The sequence below is a fragment of the Echinops telfairi genome, unplaced genomic scaffold (assembly GCF_000313985.2).
Source record: "Echinops telfairi isolate 266 unplaced genomic scaffold, ASM31398v2 ScPeMD7_7469;HRSCAF=8507_0, whole genome shotgun sequence".
NCBI lineage: Eukaryota > Metazoa > Chordata > Mammalia > Afrosoricida > Tenrecidae > Echinops > Echinops telfairi.
In genome coordinates this window covers 15,049,451-15,070,949 of record NW_022111372.1, presented here as the reverse complement: position 1 = coordinate 15,070,949, position 21,499 = coordinate 15,049,451, and the positions used below count along the sequence as shown (strand labels likewise).

General features: G+C 41.8%; 1 protein-coding gene across 7 annotated transcripts in view; it reads left to right on the top strand.

Moving 5' to 3' along the window:
- LOC101656411 (amyloid beta precursor protein) overlaps positions 1–21,499 on the top strand; it is a 324,648-nt gene that overhangs the window by 295,403 nt on the left and 7,746 nt on the right. For 4 of the 7 annotated variants that reach the window (XM_004713087.4, XM_045284873.1, XM_004713088.3 and 1 more), the window contains 4 exons: positions 1,780–2,001; positions 10,049–10,102; positions 16,027–16,127; positions 20,690–20,836. In XM_004713087.4, coding sequence (XP_004713144.1) covers positions 1,780–2,001; positions 10,049–10,102; positions 16,027–16,127; positions 20,690–20,836 — 524 coding nt within the window. The remainder of the gene's footprint in view (positions 1–1,779; positions 2,002–10,048; positions 10,103–16,026; positions 16,128–20,689; positions 20,837–21,499) is intronic. The other 3 variants (XM_045284871.1, XM_045284872.1, XM_045284875.1) reach the window with 1 other exon arrangement.

Below are 21,499 nucleotides of genomic sequence, written 5' to 3'. Positions count from 1 at the left end.
TTGATTCTCCTCCTGTCCCACTATCATGCTCAGTCCCCACCAGGATTTCAGCATTTCCTCTTTGTTACGTTCCCCTTGATCCTATCCAATTATTTTAATGATATATATGATCAAAATTTTAAACTTTCAGATTTTTCTGGGGTCTTTTAAAAAAGAGATTTAAAGGATAACAGTAAAAGGAATACAAATCCGATTTAAATCCTGGTTTCATGTTCTGTGAGATTCATACTAACCTGTGATTGGTGTGAAACAATAATACCGTATGACGGACCTCTAATTGAAGGGGGAGTACACTAAAACAGGGTCAGTGTTTGAAACGTGATATTCTAATTTAAAGCTATGACACTATGGGGTCAGCTTCTTAAAGCAGCAGCAGAGTTGATCCTGTGTCACTTTCTAAGATCCTCTCCCCCACCTCCCTGGAAAAATGTATATTGATAAAAAAAATCTATGATTTTAAAGGTCTTAATAAACTATAAGTCGATTGTGTCTAATTAATGTAACATGGAATACTAATAGAAATTTTTTTAGAAAAGGAAAGCAGAGAGAGCAGATCGGGTTGCATGAGAGGAATGTGGGGACCAGAGATGTTAAGCCAGAGAAGAAAGGGTGGGAGCCGAGTGTAATATCTTCAGAGCTGCATCTGGAAGGCCAGGCAGCCAGTTTCTGAAGGGCAGAAGCACTGCCTGAGAACATGGATCATGCAGCACCGGGCGGCAGATTAGTTCACAGCAATGAGAACTGTGCGGAACAGGGCAGGCTGCTCGGCAGCTGCACATCCATTGGCCTTGCAAGTATTCAAGGAGAGGTTTCGGGTGCACTGAACACGTCCTTTGACTTAAAAGCAATTGTACTTTGTGCACCGCTGCCACGCCACCATAAGCACACTCACGTTAGCACCCCGCCAAAGCACTCTATGTGATCATTTGTATAGTATGTGCGGGGGTGGGGGGTGGGGGGCGGCAGTGTAACTGCTAAGGTGCATAGTGCTTGAGAATGTGAGGTATTGGGGTCATTCTTCCTGGGTTCACATCCCGCCATCAGCTCGTGGTAATCAGGACTTTGGGTAAAATGGCTTGGCTTGTGTGCCTCAGTTTTCATACCTGTACGATGGAGATAGAATCCCTGGGCGATGTGAACAGATATGTACTCAACTGTTAACTGCGAGGTTTGAGGTTCACATCCACCCAGCAGTGCCTTGGTGATTCTTCTTTAGAAAAACCTGCCATTGGAAATGATAAGGATAGCATTGGTGTGAGATATGAAAATAATAATTTATAAGTTATCAAAGATTCATGAGGACAAGGAGGGCGAGTGGGGGAGGGAGGAAAAAAATAAGGAGCTGATACCAAGGGGCTCAAGTAGAAAGAAAATGTTTTGAAAGGGATGATGGCAACATATGCACAAATGAGCTTTGACAGAAGGATGTATGGATCGTTAAAAGATCTGTAAGAGCCCCTAATAAAATGATTTTTTTTAAATAACTATGTGTTGGGATTGACCTAATGGCAATGAATTTGGTTTGTTTTTTTCTGACTGCATCATGCTGCTCAAACAAGATTATTATTATTAAAAATAAATAAAATGATAAGGAGCATATGGGGTTGCCTAGAATCAGAGTACCCTCCACAACAATTGCTTTGTTTTTTAAGATGGAGAGGTTACCGATACCCAAATCATGGCTGTAAATGAGATCAAGCACAGAACGCAGTCAGTGCTGGCTGCTGCTGCTGCTGTGATTGTTGTTGCTTACCAAAGAGCTGTTTTTGTTTTATGTAGATGAACTGCTTCAGAAAGAGCAAAATTACTCCGATGATGTCCTGGCCAACATGATCAGCGAACCAAGAATCAGTTATGGAAATGATGCGCTCATGCCATCTTTGACTGAAACGAAAACCACTGTGGAGCTTCTTCCTGTGAATGGGGAGTTCAGCCTGGATGACCTCCAGCCCTGGCATCCTTTTGGGGTTGACTCTGTGCCAGCCAATACGGAAAACGAAGGTAAGAGCCCCCGGAGGGAGCCAGAGCATTCTAGTCTGTTCATCTACTACCTGTCTACCTACCTCTACAAATTATATACACACATCCATAATACATACCCATACATAGCATATACCCATGTGTGAGGGGGGTTGTTGTTGTTTTTTAATGTTCTTGAACAGGGATATTTGATAGGAATTTTTAAAAATGTTTTATCCCTGAGGAATTTCATCATTTCTGAACAATATTTACCTTCTTTTTAAGAGACAGTAACCTGGAATTCCCACCTTCAGAGAAAAGTGAATGCATCATCCAAGTGGTGGCCTACAAGAACAGAGATTTGAAAGGCACCAAAGTAATCTTCATGGGCATTTTTTTATTATACTGAATTTCAAATTGCATTAAATGCTAAGGACAACTTCCAAATAAAATGTCATTTGGCATAATAGTTGCACAATTTTATATTTATAAAGTTACTTGCAAGGCAGCAATCCAAATTATGATGCACGTTGCTTTAAATCTTTTCCCTGATGATGGCTCAAAGTAAACATTTATCTACATGTATATAAATCTGAACAGAAATTTTCAATTAATATTTATTTAGGAAGCATCTGTCATGTTTTATTTTGTATTGCTTTTGGAATTTTTCCTAACCCAAATCACTGCTACATGTTCCGGAGTGTAACATTGCAAACACGTGGAAACCGTGATTTCTGAATACAAATAGCACCCTTTTCAAAGCAACACACTTGCATAGTAGGGTGTTTTTTTTCATTGTTTAAATGTTTTATTTATTTTTTAAGAGTTTTGTGTTGGTCTATTTTTTAAATCATTTTATTGCGGGGCTTTTACAGCCCTTAAAACGATCCATATGTCCATTGTGTCATGCACATTTGTACATATGTTACCATCATCTTTATCAAAAAACTTACTTTCTATATGAACCCTTGATAATTTATAAAATAGTATTATTTTCGTATCTTACACTGACTACTGTCTCCTTTTACCCACATTTCGGTTCTCCATCGATCATTGTGATAGGTTCCGCCTTTCCCCCCACCCTCCTGTGGGGATGTTTTATTTTTGATAACTGAAAAATACAATCCACACACTCCTCGGAGATTCGAATTTATGTGCACTCAAGAGTCTGTGGTTTTTTGCCTGTGTGTTTTTAAGAACTACAGAAAATCTTATGAAAGCTGCTTCCCTAATGTGAATAATTTCCTTAATTTGAAAAGAACACCTCACAGTAATAGCTTTATGAAGTAGCAATATGATTTATAAAGCAAAAGCACTTTAAATGTTTTCAAAAATAATTCTTACCTAGAGGAAACTGTTTTGAAGCTATTTAGTTACTACAGACCTAGGTAGCTTATTAAATGGTATGATCATAGGGTGGTGGTGTCATCTTTTTCAGGTAAGATACATTTGGACTATTTCAGAGTCTCACCATTCATCGCTAATGAGAAATTTGGTGTCCAATCTCATTTATGTAAATTAAATATGCTCTGGGGGTTTTCCTTTAGAATGTTAAGATGTTTCATTGATCAAGAAATAGGCTGCATCTCTGGACCCTCATGTGCCTTCCTTGGTACAAAATTAACTCTGATAATGGGTTCTTTTTGCCAGATTCAGTGTTCACTGTTTTGTTTGTCATGTATGTCCTAATCTCAAATATGAATGAAAAAACACTGAAATATCTAGATTGTACCTACTCTATTTAAAATTACTTCTGCTTTTGAAAGCCTACTTATGTCCAACATGATAATAAACTTCTAGTTTAGTATATTTTCTATCAATTTCTAAAGCTTTCAGACATTCTCACTTGTCTTACAGATACATAGTGTTTTACATGTTAAAATGCTCCTGTTATGTCTTGATTTGGGAATAGAGGATAAAATATGCATCAGCCCATTAACACACAAGTAGTGGAACATAGAAGTTGAAATGTCTTTATAATAAACATTATGGAAAGGGACGTAGTGGCCAAAAACCAAGGTAATTTAGCAGTAGAGTGAAAATAGATAATTGTCTGTGTAGAGTTATAAACCTTTATTTCCTTTAAATATTGTGAATCCTTGAGAAATATTCATTGTACATAGTCTAAGGAATGAAGAGGCACTCACGGTCCCGGTTGGTAGTAGCCCTGCTGGGTTACTGTTGTGATGCACTTAGTGAATCCAGTGGAACGCAAGGGGTTTGGTGCCACTTAGCACAGTGCAGCACAGGATCACATTGAACATGATCACAGAAGGTATTTCATTTCCTGAATGCCAGATGTTCCCATTACTTTCTCGCACTGCTGATAACTCCTGCTTGTTTGTGAAATATCAACCTCCCCATTTCTTTGGTGACTTTCACAGGCTAATTTAACTTTCCATTCATTTACCACATTGTTATGGCGGTAATAATTTCCCTTGTACGAGTTAATACCAAGCTAGTTCCAAGGAGTTGGAGAAGAAAGAAATCCCCAAAGTCCAACTCTTCCAAGATGCTAGTTTGGACCACTCCCACCTCCAGCATCTTCCTTTCAGCATCTTCCCTCATATTTCTGGGTTCTATGAGATCTCTACAGTGTCCCACAGCAACTCTGGAAAGTTTGAGGACATATCTCATGTGGCAGTGGGTGCTGCGGTCCCAGCATCTGAAGGGCAGGCAGGCATAAACCAGATGCTGAGGCCAGAGGACAAGCTCGACCCTTGACTCTTGCCAGTAATGCAGCCACATCCCCTGTATCTCAGAGGGCCCGTTTTATATGCAGCAGCATGGCACTACAGGGAATCCTGTTCACAATTACTCACAGGCTAATCCTATCAGAATCTTCCCCCACCTTCTTACCAGACCCATGCAGGGAAAGGTCATTTGCTGGGAGTTATATGCTGTAATCAAATTAGTATATCACGCTTCAGTAAAGTATGATCATTTATTCCCCACCACTGAACTGTACATTATTTATGCACATAAGACCGGGAGCCTCTGACAGGATGTTTCCCAGACATCTTGGCTTCCTACTAATCTTAATATGCCATGATTTGTCCCAGGCCACTCCAGAAGCAACTTTTCTCCTTTTAGCTGTAGTATATCATTCTTTACATCCATCACAAATAACAGTAACCAAGATAACCATTAAACAAAGAGTGTGATCCAGTTCATACCCGCTACTAAGTTCAGATCTTAATCTCATTCTATTTTCCTTCCTTCGCAGATTGATGCCCTCCAAAATGGGACTATAGCCACAGGCTTATGAAGTGCAGAATTATATCACATAAGGGATTATAGCTGGAAGGGTCATATTAGTTGAGTATAACCCAGTTATGATAAATAAGACCAACAGGGAAATAAATAAATCTGCCTTTAGGTTCTCCATATGTTTTACCTTGACACAAAAGTACTTAAGGCTTTGTTTCTTAAGTTATGGTTCACAATACTGTCAGAAACCCAACACCCCTTTTATAACATATATTTTAATGTCTCTTAAACTATCTTTGAGGAGCTCTGGTGGTGACTGCTAACTGAAGGTCAGTAGTTCAAAACCATCTGCCACTCCATGGGAGAAAGGCCAGGCTTTCTGCTTTTGTAAAGAGTTATAGTCTTGGAAACCCACAGGGATGGTTCTATGCTGCCCTCCCTATAGGGTTGCTATGAGTGGACATGGACTCAATAGCACTGTTTGAGCTTTTTTTTTAAAACCATCTTTATATAAAATTGACTGAAAAAAAGTTCAGTGGGAGAAAACAATATGTTGTATATATGTACAAGATGTATACAATACTCATATGGAAATGCTCACACCTACTAGTCGTCGAAGCTGTAACAGAGGAAGGTGTGTAAATGTGACCAGTACAGATTCATCCAACAGGGCTTTAGGTGATTCCGATTTTATCAGCAGCACGGCGGCGGCAGCAGTGATATGATTTTCCAAAAGTAGTAAATGACTCTTGGTAAAACTCTGAGTTATCTGTTCTTTTATAAGTTTACCCACTGGTGTGTTCCTAGAAAAAAATCAGCTTATGCTAAAACTGAAAACATGCCTTGTATTTTCCCTAAACTGTTAGGTTCTGAACTCACATAATCATAAGCCCTTGCAAATCCAGAAAGTCCAAAAATTAGAAAAGCACGTGAGGCACAGAACCATTCTTCACTGGGTCCTATTGCCCAGGCAGAGTATCAAATACTGTCCTCGGTCACCAGGCAATAAGAGCCGCCCCTTTCCCCTTGTCAAAGGGATGACCAGAAACAACTCCATACTCCCCAGCATCCCTTAGGAGATGCCCACACTCCTGAACGATGCACATCTCAGCTTAAAGCCTGGCTCTGCTGTGAGATTGTGGGTAAATTACTTAGGTTCTTTGGCTGCTCCCGAGTCTGTACAGCAAGTTTGACATTCCTCCCTAAATCGGTGGTAATGTCTGATCATTCAGTGAAGAGCTCTTAGCAAACTGTGTGCTGCTCTCATGGATCGTGAGGCGCTGCAGACACAGAGCTTCCCCGTGTCCACCCGTGCTGCTCGCCTGTGTCTGGCCCTGGATCCGTTTCAGATCAGGTTATTCTGATCTATGGGGTTGGCATGGGTTGATTTTTGTAAGTAGATTTCCATACTTTTCTTCCTACGTAGTCTTAGTCTGAAACCTCTGCTGAAACCTATTCAGCATTATGACAACATAGTTCATGTTCACTGTGGTGTTTTTTCTTAAACCGTTTTATTGACCTATAATTCACATATCAAATAGCACAATGGCCTAAACATATTAAAAAGAGCTGTGCAGTCATCTCCACAGTCAAATCAAGGGGACTCACACATTTGGCCCAAATAAAATATCTTAACGTGGAGGAATACATACACCAGGTCGTAGGATAAGGTGACCAGACATCTCGCTTTTGGAGGGACAGTGCCGATTTTTAACAATTTTTCCTGCGTCCTGCGGCATTTTTTAAAAGTCCTGATTTTTGGAAAGAATGCACAACAAGCTATGGCAAACGGTTTTCGGCTGCCATGTGGCTGTTTCGCCAGGATATGAGTTTTATCAATGGTGTCCCGCTTTTGTCCCACTTTACCAATGTTAAAATCTGGCCACCTTACCGTAGGAGCATACACTGGTAAAATCTCGCCTCTTCTCAAGCCCTCACCCCTCCCCAGGATCATTTTATTAATCCCTCTTCATTTTGTACACATGCACATGTATACTGAGCTGTTGGAAATATTTAAAATCCTCAAAGGATTTCCTTTCATTGTTCATGCATTCCTTATCGCCAGACTTCAAACACGAGTGGTTTTTCTTTAGAACAATTCGTCAAAATCCAGAAACAAAGTCAGATGCCCAGGAAATCTTTTAAATGAACACAGGTCTCCAGTACTATAGCCTTGGAAATGGCTGCCCTTGGCCCTAAGGAATTCTTATTCTTTGGATCTCAAAGCGGCAGAAATGAAGGAAGGAGATGTGGAGATAGCGCTGGTTCTCGCGAACATGAACTTGTAGCAGCAGCCTGTCTCCATGACTGCCTGAGGGCTCCCGCTGCAAGAACAGCAGAGAATCCGTGACCGTCAGGAGCAGAAGTCTTTGTGACCATTTATCTCCCTCTCTGTGAACACGCGCACATGCACGCACACACACACACAGAGGCCTACCAGGTTCTCGTAGGCTGGCTGCATATATGTGTAGAGTGAAGTTGCCCTTTAGTCTATTTGTTTGTTGTTTTGTTTCATGTTTTCCTTTTGTAAAATGTAGCTACCAAGACACCTGCAAAGGGGAATACATCTACTAATGACTTCACAGCTTGTAAGATTGCCTCTTCTGTTGCTTGTTTGCGCTTTAAGTGTGATTTGCTGTGTCCTGACCTGTGTCGTCAGGAAATGCTCAGAAAGTGTATTAACCCTTCAATTAACTCCATTTCACAAAGAGTGATAGAGTCACTCGCTCTGTGTCAGGGCAGATGAGGAAAAAAGATGAACTATAAAAGAACGATTTGAAGCTCTTGTGGCATAGTGGTTATGCTTTGAGCTGCTATGCACATCGTTGGCAGTTCAAAACCACCAGTAGATCTGTGGGAGAAAAACTGGGCTTTCTACTCCCGTTAACAGTTACAGCCTCGGAAGCCATGGGGGCGGGGAGGGGGGTCACTGTGAGTAAGCATTGGCTCAATGGCAGTGACTTTGATTTGTTTTTGTTTTTTGTATAAAGGAACTCTATCTCATTGTTTTGATGAACCCATGAGTTGCAGAAAGAATGATATCTTATTCTAATCCACAAATCAAATATGGGACCTCCGCTCAGCAAGAGTGGTTGTAGACTGTCCAGTAAATGGGCTATTTATTAAATATAATTGTAGTGTTTTCAGGAGTTTTTGAAAGCGATTTTCGAAGGTCTTTTCATTTCTGCCTCGCTGTAGTTGCATTTGCCCAGGTCCCTTATATTGTCAGTGTTGGGGCTACAGGTGAAGCAAGAGCAACCCCACGGCCCCTGCCTCTGGCCGCCCGTGTCTGCTATCCAGGACTGGAGCACTCTTGTCGATCTCTCTTTCTTTCTGGTTGTTGTGAAATAGAAGTCATACAACGCTTGCCAATCAGTGCTTTCGCATGTACAATTCAGCAGTGTCGGTCACATCAGCCATGTGCAACCATCGCCAGTCCCGCTGCTAAACCTTCCCATCACCATACACAGAAACTCACCGCTTCTGAAAGCAGTGACTGGTTCCCCCTTCCTCCCTCGCCCCCACCCCTGCTAACCACCGGTCGACTTGGATCTGCTCCATTCGCCTGTCCTGGACATTCCGCTTCAGCGAGATCATGCAGAACCCGTCCCCTTGTGATTGACTTGCTTTGCTGCGCTTCGCTCTTTCCTCTTTTGATTTCATCCAAATTCTGCAGTGCTCTCAGAACATTATTTTCTCACCTTCCTTCTCATCTGTTAAATACCGGTCTGGCTGCCGCTTCCCACTCCCCACTGATCCTGCCAGTCAGTGTGTGGCATTCAAAATGGATTGGGGCTTACCAGTCCCACCTTTGAATGCCTGCGCGGTGTGCTTCAGGAAGCTCTGTATGTTTGTGGGAGCCGCTCCTCCGATTGCCATCCCATCGAGCACACTGTGCACTTCCTGTCAACACCTGTGCGCTCTCTTTCTTACTGTCTGACCTTTGTCATCGCCAGGGCCTTACCAAGGGGCTTTTCCCACTCCCTCACCTGTATTTGCCCCTTGTCTCCTCAACTCGAAAGGCTCTGTTCCTCTCTCCGTCCCGAGTTTCTTCAAAGGCTAGATACGGTCAAGAAGGAAATACTCTGTAGGAATCAGAAGCCCTTTGACAATTCCAGATAATGGTGAGCCCTGTTGGTCACTGTTGTCCCGTGTATAATGCTGCATTTCTGCTACTTTGGGTCAGACCCAGAATACACACAAAGGAAAAGGTATGAAAGCCAACAAGTAATGGAAGAACTAGTCACACTTCACACATGTGGATGGTGCCTCATCTTTCAAACAGAAGCCAGCCTTTAAACAAAAGAGAGAGAACCTCATAGGTTTACCTCGTCCACCCTCAATCTAGGGACACCTCTGATTCACGAAATGGCAAGGAATGTGGTGAAACTTCCCTCTCTTGATAAATTCTTATTTGCATTTCCCCTGGAGGGCCAACCAAGTCCTTTTCTCGTTAATTAACTATAAAATATGATAAGATTGTGCAGTTGTAAAAGGAGATCTCTCTAAAGGTTTTCCACTGGGCTTGGGTATAAGATATTTCATATCTAATCAAAAGCCAAGAAACTCTCTAGACAAGCTGAGAGGAAAATCCACAGTCCCCAGCCCCTCTTCTTTGATGTCCGTTCGTATCCTGGTGGCTGTTTTTATTAGATATGTAAGGAGTTGGACCGGCGCGTTGATGGCAATAAGTCTTTGGAAGAGGTACCCCTCCCGTCCTTGATGTGGGGGATGAACTCACTGTAGTTCTCTTGTAGCAGCTCCTTTTTTTATAACTTGTGTATTGCACTTGCGTTTCTTTGCTCTGTGTGCCGGAGCCGTGACTTACCGTCTCGATTTGTCTCGTTTGCTTTCTGTGCCTCTTGCTTCCTGTGCCCAGTTGAGCCTGTTGATGCCCGCCCTGCTGCCGACCGAGGACTGACTACCCGACCAGGTATCGACTCGCTTACCTCCCTCTCTCAGCCTCCTGTGCTTCAGCTTGAGCAGGCACCAGCCCCTTTCTTCACGAGGAGCCTCTTAAAATCAGAAAGCTGGCGAAATCAAAGTTGAAATCGCTATGGAAAGCAATCTTTAAAAAAAAAATGTATTTCCCGTTTGCATTTTCTTATCCTTCATTTCCCAAGTTCCTAATTAAGGTACCTTTTATGCCTCTGAGCTTTCCCTTTGAAACAAGGAAAAGCCTGCAAGCTGTCCCTTTTTCCTTTTTCTTTTCTCTCTCTCTCTCTCTCTCTTTTGGGGGTGGGGGGTGGGGTAAATACAGAGGTAGAGATAACCAGTCTGGGGAAAAAATGGAAGCTCCCGCTGATTCAGACGGCACATGGTGGTGACTCAGTTGCTGCTGTGTGAACGGCGGTTCTTTTCTTTCTTTTTTTGGTGCCCGGATGGGTTCTCTTCTAACGGAGCTGGGCTCCCCCTTCAGTCACTGGCTGGGGTGCAGGTGTGATTTCCTAAAAATATCTTAACTGGGATATGCCGAGAGTCAGGAAGACAGACTTTTCCTCCCCATAGGGTTATATATACTCCCTCCCTCGGCATGCTTGGCCTAACACTGCAAATGCAGGAACATCATTTTGCAAAGAAGCCCCCTTTTTTATATATTGCTTACAAATCCCATTCACATTAAGAAGTAACCAATGGTCAACCCTTTGTCTCAAAGCTAGTTTTAATAATTTCATCACATGACACCAGAATCTCTGCTTTATGCATGATGTTGCCCCACGGATAGTACCCACAGTTGTCAGGGGATTAGGAAGTAGAGGGAAGGTATCAAATTGATAAATCTGGACACTTTAGGAGAATTTACTCCCCATAGCATCTCAGATCTTCCATATTTATTTTCTTTTCTCTCCTCATACTGGCGCTGTGAGGTGGTCAAGGAACATGGAGTGGACATTGACACATAGGTGACCTTGGCTCCCAGGTGCAAACAGAGTCAGCAGCAGGGAGCCAGAAGTAAATGTTACCTCTTTCAAGTCAGTGCAAGTTCAAGTCACGTCTGCCTTCTAAGCAGAGTCACTGGCGAGATGACTCTGAGAGTCTGCCTGGTGGCATCGTTGTGCTTTACACTCTGACTAACAGTAGCGGCAAGCAACAATGGAGTGACATGCCTTGACAGCCACCCGAGTTGGTTTTATGAATCTCTGCCTGCAGGGCTCTTAAAGGAAACTTAAATTATTGTAAGTTGGAGACAGATTGCACTTGCCCAATGTCCTCTTTATTGTCATGGCTCATAGTTAATTTCAAGGAGCCATCAGTTGGCAGGCCCATCCTACTCGGCCATTTGGTGGGGCCCAAGGCTGAGGGCGAATTCTGTTCCAATTGCAGCCCAGAACAGCTCAGGGAGTGGTCATGTGCCTGGGTGTGTTCTTCATGGTACTTCCTACTTTGTTTGTCAAATAAGAGTACTTTAATTTACTAGCATAAAATGTGACTTAGAAACACTGGCTTAACAGATTTTATTAAATTCTTTCATTTGATAAGGCAGGTCTACCTGCTCCAATGGAAATATTGATGAAAGCAGAAAGCATCAGAGTAGTGTACCCCACCCCCCGTTTTTTTTTCTAACACGAGAATGAATTATGTTTCCAAAAGTTTTGCAACAAAAATGGTCCTAGCCAGAAGTAAATAAAAACCTCAAATCTTTGTTGGAACAGTAGCTTGGAAGTCTGTTTTAAAAGTATATTTAGACACATATTAAACATGTATTAAATGCTGCACAGAGTCCAATGAAATATGTTCTCAGAAGCTTGACATATAGTAGATGGAATACAATTTGCATAGGTTTAAGTGTGAGATGGGATTAGCACGGCAGGGGAATAGAAAGCAACAGAAAGTGCAAGCACTTGTGCTCTACAGTGTGAGTGGAAGGAGTAATAACCCACGGGTGTGTGAATCAGACTTGCTGGAAGTGGCCTTCAAGAAAGGTGTTGGGTGATTTGAGGTGCACAGATTGGCAGAGAGAGACTTGAGATAGAGATGAGACAATGACCTTTACTAAGATCGATTCCTTATACAAAGCTTGAGCCCACCCCCCTTCATAAAGAAAGACCATGTGAGGAAATGAAAGCTCAGATATTAAATGAGGGTGATTCTAGTTTCCAGTTTTCCTGGATATGGATTGTGTGAGTCAGTTAAGGTGAGTCTCCCAAGCATTTGGACTCACTTCCCGTGTTTTGTAGCGGGCGTTCGTGGGGACGCTTTCTGAGAGCACACACTATTTCTACTGGGCCTAATTACAGCTATAGGCTCTCCAGACTTAGAAATCCATCAGCGCCTGGTATTCAAATGATGCCATTGATTTTGAATAGTCATTTATCTGCCATCGCCTCCTCTTTCTAGCCCCTACCAATTTCTAATGTGCTTTTCTTTATGGACTTGCATATTGAGTATTTCTGGATTGTTGTGCAAATGGAATCAGGCACTGTGATTGTTCCCTTCCTTTGAAACAAGTAGAGAGGTGGGATTTTGTTGTTCTTTTTTTACACATATGCACACCAATCTCCTCCACCCCTTATCAGTATAATCACTGCTTGGGGAAAAAGGAGGGCATCATCATTTCTACACTATGGGGTTCCGATAGAGAATGAGATAGATTCAGTGGTGGTCTCTGGCCAAAGTGGACGAGCCAGAGCAGCCATTACCGTTACGCCTCCTGGCTTTTTCCCAGGGAGAAAATATAGATTCTGAAACCTTTATGCCACGTAACGAGAATAAAGACGAAAATGCATTAACACATTCTTCACGTGCGCTAGAAAGCTACCTCTTTGATTATAAGTATCTAATAAAAGAACCTCGGGCCATAGAAGAGGTGTCATGAAAAACAGATACCCCCATCCCCCTCTAACACCCAAGTGAGCCACAGGCTCGCTTCAGACATCATGACAAGAGTACACATCATATTCCACTACATACAATGTCAGCTTATCTGATATTGTTTCCCTATCGGCAAGCAGGTTCCTTTCTTTCCCCCTCTACTGAGATTTGTTTTATAGAGAGAATATCTTTTCAAGAAATGGCTATATATACTACATAAAAATGAACAGGCAAAGACTTTCTCTGAGAGTCTCTCAACCTGCTAAGCTATAAACATTAATGATCTCTCATGCTGACTTGCCACATGAATTTTATTTATTTTAAATATTTGAACAGCAAATAGCACTCTCAGGGTGCTTTTGAAAATGGCACAAGGTTATAAAATTTTGAGTGGACAGTTGATTCTTTACTTATTTTTCAGTGTAGTCATTTAGCCCACAAATCTACAATGTAAGAGTGTTCAAGAGAACTTTTTAAAAAACTCTCAGAACAGTACACTTAGCGATTTTGGTAAAGTCCAGAGTAGATCAAGATGGGAAAAGAAAGCACCATCCTCCTGTATTATCTACCCCCAAGGAGGGCATATGTGTATTAAGAGTCTAGTGATAAAGTGGTTACACCACGTTGGGCTGCTAACTTCAAGGTCAACGCTTCAAAGACCCACACAGGCTGCTCTGCAGAGAAAGACAAGGCTTTCTACTCCCATACAGAGTTGCAGTCTCAGAAAGCCATTGTCGCTCTCAGTCAGAATCAACTTGATGGCAATGAGTTAGCTTTTGATTTGAAAGAGGGTTAGTAACAATGTTGGGTAAGCTGTGCACTGTGAATTGAAAGGTGAGTGGTTCGACACATTCCACGGAAGGCTGTCTGTTCCGTAAAGATTTACAATCTCCGAAACCTTACATAGGGTCTCTGTGAATCGGAATTGACTTGATGACTGGTAACCACAGAACTTAGCAGCCTAAAACAAAAAGCTTTCCTTTTTCTATAGTTTCTGTAGTTGAGGATTTCGTGCCCTAATTAGGTGGTTCTAGCTCCGAGTATCTCAGAAGATACAGCCGAGGCATCAGTTGGAGCTGCAGTCATCTGAAGGCTTGACGGGGGCTGGCAGGTCTGTTTCCTAGCTAGCTCGCTCAGATGGCTGTTGCCAGGCACCAGGAGGCTCCGTTTCTGCCTATTTCCTGGCAGGAGACCTCAGTACCTCACAAATTGACACCTGGATTTCCCCAGACCAGGTGATCTAAAGAAAGTAAGAATGAAGCAGCATTGCCTTTGATGACCAGCTGCCCAAAGCCACCCAACATAACGGCTGTGACCCTTCATTTGTTACCAACAAGTCGCTGGACCCAGCCCACGCTCAAGAGAAAGGAATTAAGTTCCACCTTTTGAGAGGGAGGAACTTCAAGAAATGTGTGGATATATTTTCAAACCACCATAGCTCTAGCTAAGTTCAAGTCCTTGTGACCCTGACAAGTCATAGGCTAAGAGAACTTGAGGGGGGAGCCTAGGACCCCTAGCCACAGTCTCGGTGGAACTCTGAATAAAAAAAGAGTTGGGAAATTAAGGATAAGAAACTGTTGTTCTGACAAGGAGTACAGAGCAAAAATAGCTTCATATCTACCAGTCAGGTGCAGACTGATGTTGCTCTAGGGTCTGTTTTTGGATAGGTTATGAAATGGAAGCATATTCAGCAATTGGACAAGCAATCGGTGATATGTCAGTACCATAATGGGTTCCAAAGGCCTTGTCAGGCAGGCCCTCCTCATTTCCTCGGTGGACAGACTGCGCTGTTAGACTGGCACAGCATAGCCTGTGACTATTGTGCTTTTCCGTTTCAGCGCCATGTGTGACAAGTTTCACAGCACCTTGTGAATAGGATTGTGAGCCTGATTAGACCCAGAGCGAGCGAACAATTCGGTCCCCTGGGCACTAAAACTGGGAGTGTGTAGTTCAAGCCAGAGAAGAGTCAGCAGAAACATGATACTTCTCCTTGGGTATCTGAAACTGGTTCAAGGGTCTTATTGAAAAGCGATGGTGACAGTTCGCTTTGTGTAGAACCTGCTCGGGAGGTAGCAGTTGCAGGGAGACAGTTCGATGTAATAAAAAAGGGCTGCGCCAGTTGATAAACAGGGTGGTAGACTGTTAACTTGAGCTCTGTTTAAGCAGGAGCTAAGAGTCTACCATTCATGAGGAGAACCCTTTTCCTTATAGAATTCTGAGTTTTGGTATTTCAATGAAACTGATACTCTACAGTATCATTTTTTTGTTTTTTGGGGTTTTTAATGATTGTATTTTGCTTCTTTGAGCTTCAAATGATTGCTTAAATAATGAAATACATTAAAACTGTTATATGAGTCATATAACAATTTGTAGCGAAGAGTTCATACATTATAAATTCTATTAGTCTCAATGAAGCATTTTCAAAATTTTATGCCCGAGCTTTTTATCTGACAGGTGAACAATTATAATCTGTATCTATAACTAGAACACTTAACCAAATAAATGATATGATTTTTTATAAGACTTTACGACATAGAAACATGGACATAATTTACTTATAATTGGAATCAAACCCCAAAGTAGTAGTTTTGTTCTACCAGATAATTAATACTCATTTGAAAAGCTTTACATTATTCTTTTCCTAAAGGAATGAGGGCACAGTGGAAAAATACATAATTGTATATGAAATAAATTTTAATGGTATAAAAATACATCATAAACTTCTAAGTCAAGCCAGCAAAGTCTTGGAACAGATTGTTCCCCAGTCCGCCCTTGACTTCTTTTTTCCCTCTTTCTGAAAAGCATACCCTGTATTTAAAGGAAGTAGAACCCTTAACTTCAGAATCTTAAATCTCTCATTTCTTTCTGTCTAAAATAGATAGTGGTTAAGGTTGTCGTTTTCCTTCAAAAGAAAAAATGGGAGTAACCTCTTTCCCTCTAACTTCAGGCCTAAAAGTGAGGTGCTAGGGCCTTTCTGTTGTAATGTTACTGTTAATCGGGGAAATGAATTTATTTATGTGCATTCTTAATTATGGTATAATTCAGGCTCCGGGCTGACAAATATCAAGACGGAGGAGATCTCAGAAGTGAAGATGGACGCAGAATTCCGACATGATTCAGGATACGAAGTTCATCATCAAAAATTGGTAAGTCCTCAATTCGCCTTTCCCTGCTTCTCCGTTCATCTTGCCGAATGACCCGTCGCTCGTATCCGTGCTGTGTCGGGAGGCATGAAGACAGCGGACTCTCGCTCGTCGTGACTGACTGGCCAGGGGCTTCGGCATAAATCTAACCTCGGGAGCACCATGTTTGTGTCAGAATAGAGCAGCGTTCGTGTTCTCTGTTTCTCTTTGTTAATGTTTTGGTTGGTGTGGCTCTACACTGGAAAAGCATTCACTGATGCAAGTCTACGTGAACATGTTGGTGAGCGTGATCACATTCTCCACGTGATGCGGCCCTTCTCACACTCTTTGTGAGTTGTTCACCTCTATTCATGGAAACTCATTGTCCTTTGTGGTTCCTATCCAATCTGTCACATCGCTGGGCTCAATTTGATCCTACGCAGATAGATCATAAAAGAGCATATTGCTCACAGCAAATATTCTTTACCAAGTAAGCATTCTTTACATTCTTTACAAACTATAACTCCTCTTAAAGACAACTTGAAATGTTTTGGGTTTGAAGTTAAAAGCTTAGCTCAGGGCAGTATGTTCTGGGGTTCATGCAGCCTCCATGGCTCCAGAAAATCTGAATTCAATGAGAATTTGAGGTCCTCTTCTACCCACCTCCCTTTCTATCAAGACTCTACTATAGACTCTTAGATAAAATATATTCAGTCGTGATAGTTGGGTACCATCCAATTCTTTTGATCTCATGGGAAAGGAGGCATTGGGCCACACATACCCTTCTTGATCCTCATTCTCCTATTGCTCCAGGCAAACAAAGACTAATTCTTGTGCTGTGGATGATTTTTAACTCCACAAGGTTTTTTTCTTTTTCCAATTAATCATTATTTTTGCAAGTATACCTTCCGCAAAGCATCACCAATTCAACAGTTTCTACATATGCAGTTCAGTGATTACTGGTTACATTCTTCTAATTGCCCAGCCGTTCTCATGTCCCTAAAAGAAGGAACTTTAATGAGGTGCAAATATGATAACTTATGCATTGTATATGTCTTTTTCTTATTAATAATCTAGACACAAGTAGTTAATCAATAAAACCATAATATATGTCCAGTGTTCAAGTTGCTGTTGTCAGTTGGCTACCATATAGATAGTACTCAAAAGAACATAATGACCCTGAACGGCCTTTTGATGAGTGAAGTTAAACAATTGTCTGGTTTTAAGATGACTTCGGGGGGCATTTTTGATTTAAGGTTTAAGATGATCATTAGAGATCTATAATTTTGATGGCTGGGTTTTCAGAAGTAGATCATCAGGACTTTCTTCTGAGCTATTTCTGGGCTGCCTCAAACCTCTAAGCTTGCTGTCTTCTAAGCTCAGGCAGGACTTCCCGAAGAAAAACCAAACCCACTGCCATCGAGTTAATTCTGACTCAGAGCGACCCTATAGAACAGAGTAGATGTGGGTTTCTGAAACTGAAAGCTTCATCTTTCCCCTGTGGAGCAGCTGGTGGTTTCAAACTGCTGACCCTGCAGTTAGTAGCCCAATGCTTAGCTCACTACGCCAGGAGGGCGGCTTCATGCAGCACTTAAAATGGAATTCATTCCTGCTTCTTGCTGTTGTTAGCTGCCATTGAGTTGGAGATGACTCGACTAACCTATGGGACAGTGAACAGTGCTCCGAACAGCACCAGCTCACAGTTGGTATGATTGAGCCCATTATGGCTGCCGCTGTGTCAATCCATCTTGCCTTTTTTTCAGAGCCCTAGTGATATAGTAGGAGCCCTGATGATGTAGTGGTTACAGATTGGGCTGTGATTCAGATGGTTGGCAGTTCGAAACCACCACCATCTCCCAGGGAAAAAGACTAGGCTTTCTATTCCCTTTAAACAGCTAGAGTCTTAGAAACCCACAGAGGAGGGCTATGAGTCAGCATTAACTGGGTGACGGTGAATAATGTAGTTGGTAACTTTGAGCTGCTAATTGCAAGGTCAGCAGTTCAAAACCACCAGCCATTCCACAAGAGGCAGTTGAGACATTCTTTTTACTCCTGTAAAGATTTACAATTTTGATTTCTGAGATTTACAGTCTCAGAAACCCACAGGGGCAGTTCTGCCTTGTTGTCCTATAGGGCCACTCGAAGGTGGAATTGAATCATTGGCAGTGAGTTTTTTCCAGTTATAATAGCCATTTAATTAACTTTAATTCATTTGCTTAAGTCTTGGGCTTGAGTATCATAATCTTCTTATCACATCCACTTGGCCTTAACTGTACCAACTGCCTGGTGAAAGTGTGACTCACAAAGGCTGTTTGTAGATTCTTATAAAATACTTTTTTTTAAATGAAATACTGTATTATATAATTAATGTTAATAGTCTAGCTTTGGTATATAAAAGATCAAAATCTCAAATGAATATATCCAAACACCACGTGACTACACTGAACACTTTCTCTAGCTAGCTATCTCCTATCTCCCTCTCACCCTTCCTTCCTGCCCCCTCCCCTGACTCCCTGTGTGGAGAGGATCATGGGAACTCCTCCTAGTTGGACCAAGGCAGGAAGCAAGCCGGACTGCCAGACTATGTGATGCTCCCAGCAGGGCTATTCTTCTCAATGTCTTAGATGAAATCACTCCCGGCCTCGATGGTAGAATTAGAGAGTGAATCAAAAGGAGCCCCCTCCTCTCCAGGCAGTCCCAGCAAGCAGTAAAATCCTCCACCGGAAGCTTAGAAATTCACATAAATAAAATCCTGGATTATGTTAAAGTTCCTTCTATCTTATCCGGAAGTACAGTGTGGGGGTTAAGTTATTACACTCCAATAGGAAGGTGTTTACCGTATTGTTTGCATCTCTTTTCACTCGGAAACACTAGCAAGTCAGAACTGACTTGAGATTCAGATGCAGCGTTAACCCGCATAGCCTTTCTGTTACAGGCATGCAGCCTTTTAAAGTGTGGTGTGTGTGTGTGTTAGCAAATTAATCCACTACCTATGATTATGAAATCAGGGGAGTTCTTGATCTGACTGGTGGAGAAGGTTTAAAAAACAAACAAAAGAGTCTGGGGGAACCTCTGGGGAGTTGGGAGGGGGAGGGGGAGAGGGGAGATTAGTGTGCTGGTTTGTACTGTATAGGGCCTGTGTCCTGCCATTACCCTGACTCCCATAATGCGACAGTGACTAATGGCACCAGCAGCAATTAGGAGAATCAGCTCCCTCTACTGAGCTAGTTGATAAGATAATGTACTATAATTAGTGCGATGAGTATTACAAAATTACAGTATTTTCTTAAAGACATAGCAAGATGTCCAGACGTGCATTTATTCCTGATTACCTCAAACTAGTATTATTATTAGCTAATTAATAATTTGCTTTTTATGATTCTGTTGAATTAGAAATTGCACTGTAAGGAGCAATTTCTATTTTTTAAAATTTTTTTTGCAATTTCTAATTTTGTTGCTGATATTCCAACGAAATATTTTTAGGAATTCTCTTTCTTTGCTATATATTTTTAATTTATGATATTTGATCTTGCCTTTTGAGATTAAGATGTCAGTTTTATCTATGAAATTTTCTTTTTTTTTTTTTGTTATACTCTCTTGCTGCTTCCTTGGAAAGATTATTTAGGGAGCTGTTTTGTAAATTTATCTAACAAATGTGGTGTCCATGCGTTTAATAATAACCTTAAAGTAATCTCCTTACATAATGAGATGATAAAGTGCCCACAGTGCTTCTGTAAGTCCATTTCAGTAGATAAAATGGAAAACTAATGATGGCTTTTCTCTTATATGCAATATGAAGAAATGTCATCCATTCAATTTATCATTCTCCTCACACTTCCTCTCTACAATGTCCTTCAAATTCTTTTTATCTTTAATCCAAATAAACAGTTAAGAACAAAGCGATACTTTGTATTTTAGTTTCTAGAGGCAACATAGTAAAAATGTGTGCTAAATGCAACTATTGAAATTCTTATCTTGCTGCCTACTGCTTCTTCCTTTGAAATAACTCCTTGAAGCATTATGCTTCTCAAGGTTAATTAGGGTCCCGTTGAATTATTGTGACTTTAAGTAAGTGGCAGGGTGGATTGTTCTTCAATGCCTTTGTTTCAAAATGCTTATTTATTTCTGCGTGTTGAAAATGCCCCTCCTCCTGACTGGGGTTGGAAAATGCTGGGCTCATCATTACAACCCCATCCTTTATAGTTTTTCATAGATCCAAAAGTTACCCCCACCTGTCTCCAAAGGTCCGTCCTCCCATCAGAGAGCTTCCGGTCGCTGCAAGCATCGGCTATTGCCCTCTAGTGGCGGGGCTGGAAAAGCCAGCTTCTTAGAAGGAGGAGGCAAGCCACGCCGCTCCACAGGCTCTAATGGCCGTGCTTTAGTAATACGTAGAAAGTTGGGGGGCAGGTTTTGTTCTGCTTTTCTTCCAAGTGAGTGCCAAGTAATGAAGTGGCCAGCCAACCCCAACTGACATTGCTAGGCTGAGAGAGCAGAGAATGTATTGAAACTTCTTACATGCCTCCTCTTACACGTCTCCTGCAACTTCCGTTGGTTTATTTTTATTTTTTCCTTGTTTTGTTTTCAAGGTATTCTTCGCTGAAGACGTGGGTTCAAACAAAGGTGCAATCATTGGACTCATGGTGGGCGGTGTTGTCATAGCAACGGTGATTGTCATCACCCTGGTGATGCTGAAGAAGAAACAGTACACGTCCATCCACCACGGTGTGGTAGAGGTAGGTCACGCCGGTCATCTGTTTGCAAGTGGACAGTGAAGCAAATGCCACGAAGGAGCGTGTGCTTTGCGTTAGGATCGTGCACGTATCTCTTCTTTAGGGGTGAGGGAGGCAATCTGTTCCTTCTTGGTGCTGAAGCACTAACTATTCTTTTCTTTCTTTGCCTTTCATGCATTCCAATTTCTGCTGAGCCCTGTGATCATAGCATTGAGCTTTGAGTTGCTGCCTCAAATTATAATTTGTACTGCAGTGATCAAAATAACCCAGATGATGATAATGCTTGGCTCAAAGGAAATTGAGATTACCTTCAAATGATGATTTAATAAAAAGAGTATCCGGGCTTAGAAATGAAAAAGGAAGTGAGAATCTTTTTCTTTCATTTTTTTTTTAAACAAGCTGAGCACATTTACGTATTTATTCTTGAGGATATTTAGTTATTTTGCCCTTTTTTTATTATTTGGGTGGGGGCAAAATCGGATCACAGGAAATAAGTCATTTTCAGTAAAGAAGCTGGCCTTTCAAATGTCACATTGTACTAAATGGCCGGGACAAACAGACTTGGCTGTGATTTGACGTGTTGTTCGACATATTACCCTGCACTTCCACCTGGAATATGGTGGCATTGGCAGGGCCTGCCGGTGCAGCGGCCCCGGAGGCGGAGAG